This window comes from Gavialis gangeticus, unplaced genomic scaffold, assembly GCF_001723915.1.
Source record: "Gavialis gangeticus isolate Ggan-Ray unplaced genomic scaffold, GavGan_comp1, whole genome shotgun sequence".
In the NCBI taxonomy this organism is placed as follows: domain Eukaryota; kingdom Metazoa; phylum Chordata; order Crocodylia; family Gavialidae; genus Gavialis; species Gavialis gangeticus.
In genome coordinates this window covers 20,650,823-20,654,357 of record NW_017729034.1, presented here as the reverse complement: position 1 = coordinate 20,654,357, position 3,535 = coordinate 20,650,823, and the positions used below count along the sequence as shown (strand labels likewise).

The 3,535-nt window shown below is 39.0% G+C and overlaps 1 protein-coding gene across 1 annotated transcript in view; it reads left to right on the top strand.

The window, feature by feature from the left end:
• YPEL5 (yippee like 5) overlaps nt 1-3,258 on the top strand; it is a 21,650-nt gene extending 18,392 nt beyond the window's left edge. The window contains exons 3-4 of the mRNA XM_019527248.1: nt 918-1,181; nt 1,328-3,258. Of these exons, the coding sequence (XP_019382793.1) occupies nt 918-1,142 (225 nt within the window). The 3' untranslated portion in view covers nt 1,143-1,181; nt 1,328-3,258. The remainder of the gene's footprint in view (nt 1-917; nt 1,182-1,327) is intronic.
• The last annotated feature ends 277 nt before the right edge of the window (nt 3,259-3,535 follow it).

Sequence of the window (3,535 nt, the reverse complement as noted above, 5' to 3'; positions counted from 1 at the left end):
CCAGTGACTAGATGTCTGCCCGATTCAAGGAGGCAGCCATCCAATTTTACATGCAAAGTATGGGGGCCAGCTGCTATTCTCAAGGGTTTAGTGTGGTGGGGGGGCCCCCCCATGCCTCTGGCCGAGGGGCCCTAGTGGCCCTGCCCCTGGCTGCTGATTTGAGTCTTCATCCCTCACCACTTATTTGTGGAGTGGGGTGGGGCTGCATGACTGGCAGCACTCAGCCAATCATCAGCAAGGGTGCAGGGGCAATGGCCATCTTGCCTGCTTGCTTTTGTGCTGACGGCCCTGTTCATGCTGGGCTGCATGGCCAAGAAGACTGCTGGCTCCCAGTGGAGAGCTAGCAGTTTATTTTCAGTAAGGCACATGTCTTCCCCTCCCCCCATGGATTTTGCAGCAATCGCCCAATTTCGTGATTTCCGCACAATCATGATTTGTGTAGGTCCCTACCGATGAGTGAAGTCATCCATTTGCTGTGAATCACCTCTATTATGAAAAATGGGTTTGGTAACTTAAAAGGCGACTAGACATCAAGGATAGTTCCATTAATTAGCTGTCACATTGTGTATAGTTGTGATTTAACTGGTAAGCCTTAGCTGGGCTAACCATGCAGCACTCCTGGTGCCTGTTGTGTAAGTATCATATTTGTGTTTGACAAACATTAAGCCTTAAAACATCTACCCAAGATAAGTCCTAAACAGCTCTCCATTCAGGCAGCAGAATCGCAGCCTGTTGTTATAATTACAGCCTGTTGCATTTTGGCTGTTAGTGTATATAGTGCTATTGGATTTTTGCTTAAACTAATTTTATTTTTGATGGGTACCTATAATGTTCCTAGCAACTGCAAAACAGTCTTAAGGTTCTTGCCTTGGTTAGGCTAAACCTTTCTATTCTTTATGCCCTCAATTTTTCCTTAGGTAGTGAATCTGCAGTACAGTGAAGTTCAGGACCGCGTCATGCTTACTGGCCGCCACATGGTTCGGGATGTGAGCTGCAAGAACTGCAACAGTAAACTGGGCTGGATCTATGAATTTGCCACTGAAGACAGCCAGCGCTATAAGGAAGGTCGTGTTATCCTGGAAAGGGCTTTGGTCCGAGAGAGCGAGGGATTTGAGGAGCATGTTCCGTCTGATAATTCCTGAAGAGATTTCTGTCTTTCTGGGTTTTCTTCACTGAAACTTTAAAAAAAAAAAAAAAAAAAAAAAAAAAAAAAAATAAAAAAAAAAAAAAAAAAAAAAAAATAAAAAAAAAAAAAAAAAAAAAAAAATAAAAAAAAAAAAAAAAAAAAAAAAATAAAAAAAAAAAAAAAAAAAAAAAAATAAAAAAAAAAAAAAAAAAAAAAAAAAAAATCAAACAAAAAAAAAAAAATCTATTTGCATACACTGTCACCTTAGCATCAGAATTGGATTCATGAACTGCGGAGTGGGAAAGATGTGAGAATTTCAGATGGAACTTTCCTTTCTTTATTCCATTTACTTTGTTTTTTTACTTTCCCTCCAACAGCTGTTTTGTAGAGAGAATGTTATGCAGATGCTGCAACCTTTTTTTTTCCTCTGCATTTACATCTCTTAGATCCAAAACCTGTCTGCAGATATGAAAGGGCTGAAAGGAAAATAACTGGGGATATTTCTTTTGTTAGAGAAATTGGTGGGTTACTTTTTTAGTTTGCATAAACTCTGATATGTCACCAGAAAAATGTTAAGCCTAGAGGTGACTTTTAATTTATTTTCTAGCATTTGGGTTATTTTAAAACTTTTTTTTACCCAGTCCTTTCATCTGACTTGCTAGTTTAAGATAAGATCCAAATTTATGATAGAGTGCTAAAGGTTCAGTGTTGGTATGGCTTGTGCTGGCCATTGTGCCATATTCTTGTTGAAGTTGATTGGTAGCACAGAGCCCATTCTTTCTTGTCATTCTTGACCCAAAGATGTTACCATTCCTCATTTAATCGTAAGGTCCCTTTCACCACGTAACTGGTGTTGATTGGAAACTTTCTTTGAAATAGGGCAAAACTGCTTGGCTCTCTTTCTTTTAACTGATGTAACTTATAAGCATAGTAATAATTTAAAGTAATAGTTGTATGTTTTAGTCTTGTGTTGCTTTAACAATCAGAAGCTGTGTTTGTAATTAGAGGGGTCCTCTGAGTAATTACTGTTGCAGCAGTAATTTTTTTCCCCCCCCTCTATCTCTTAACTAATTTTGTTCAAGTAGACAAAGCTGTAGCAAGCTCTTGGTCAGGTAGCCTTTGTTTTTAACCCAAGACTTTGTATTTAAAACACAGCTGCTGGGGTGAAGGAGGAGAATGCCAGCATGTGCATTCATGCATACAATCTGCATCTCTCTAAATGACTAAACTTGTTTTCAGATGCTGCTTCTGGTATCAAAACTCTTAACTCTCTCTGTGTCTCTACTTTTGCACCTTGCCATTGTCATGTTTAAACCTTTTTATCTTTTGGAGCAGCAGAACATGCTTGCCTGGTAGTAATTACTGACTCTGTTCTGGCTTTCTTATTGTAGAGGTCAGTGATATCTAAACAGTGAGATTTTGCTTATGCAGTGGCAAAAATGTTGTCTATTTAACTTAACTCAAGGGTGGCCAAACATTGTGGACTTCACTGACAACTTGCTAAGAGTCCAAGGACTGCACCTAAATTGAATGTTGCAATTATGTACAGTTCTTTATTGGATTTGGTGTCTGCCTGAATTTTGGCTTTTCTTTATAGACAAATCAGTTGCTAGTAGCTCTCCTAACAGACCATGCAAGTGAAATGTGGTATTTATTTCCTGGAGCTGCCACAGAGAAGTGGAGAGGGGAGGAATAGCAGATGTAGGCCCCAGCCTTTCATAATCATTGTTTCTGCTTGGCCATGCTTTCATATCAAATACAATAGAGTGGAGATGGCCAATATCCTGCATGGATGTCCTGATAGCCTCCTTTTGGCTGCTGGGCTATGTTTTGGACACCCCTGTCTTAAACCTGTCATCTACTAACTGAAAAGTATCTTTATTTGAGAACCATGCCACTTTTGAAAGACGACAGTGTCAACAGTGTACCAGAGCTATGTTTGAATCAAGTTGCATAAACAGTAATGTACTTGTGTCTCAAATGAGTCAACTCTTACATGATTAAGGTAGAATCCTCCTATATTGTAACTTCAGTCCTTCACAAATCCAAATGCTGCCATTAGCATGGTCTTCTGCAGTACTCTTCATGTACTTCTAGTGTTATAGTACAATAAAGTATGTTTTGTCCTGAAATGTATCTTGCTGCTTTTTGTTCTTTAGATCTTTGTGTATTTGCAAAACTCAGTATTTTGGAGCGTTCAGTAGTTGTGCTCATGTCTGAGATTCCACGACCTGAGACAAAAAAATAAATCCTAACCACTTTTACCAGCTGCTCACTATACTAGCACTACTCATGGTGTAGGAGATATAAAGCACAACTGCAGAAATAGCAGAAAATTAAAATAAAAACAGAAATAGAACAAGCAGGATGTGATCTTTTTAATGAGGGCTGCATACCACATTTCTTCTG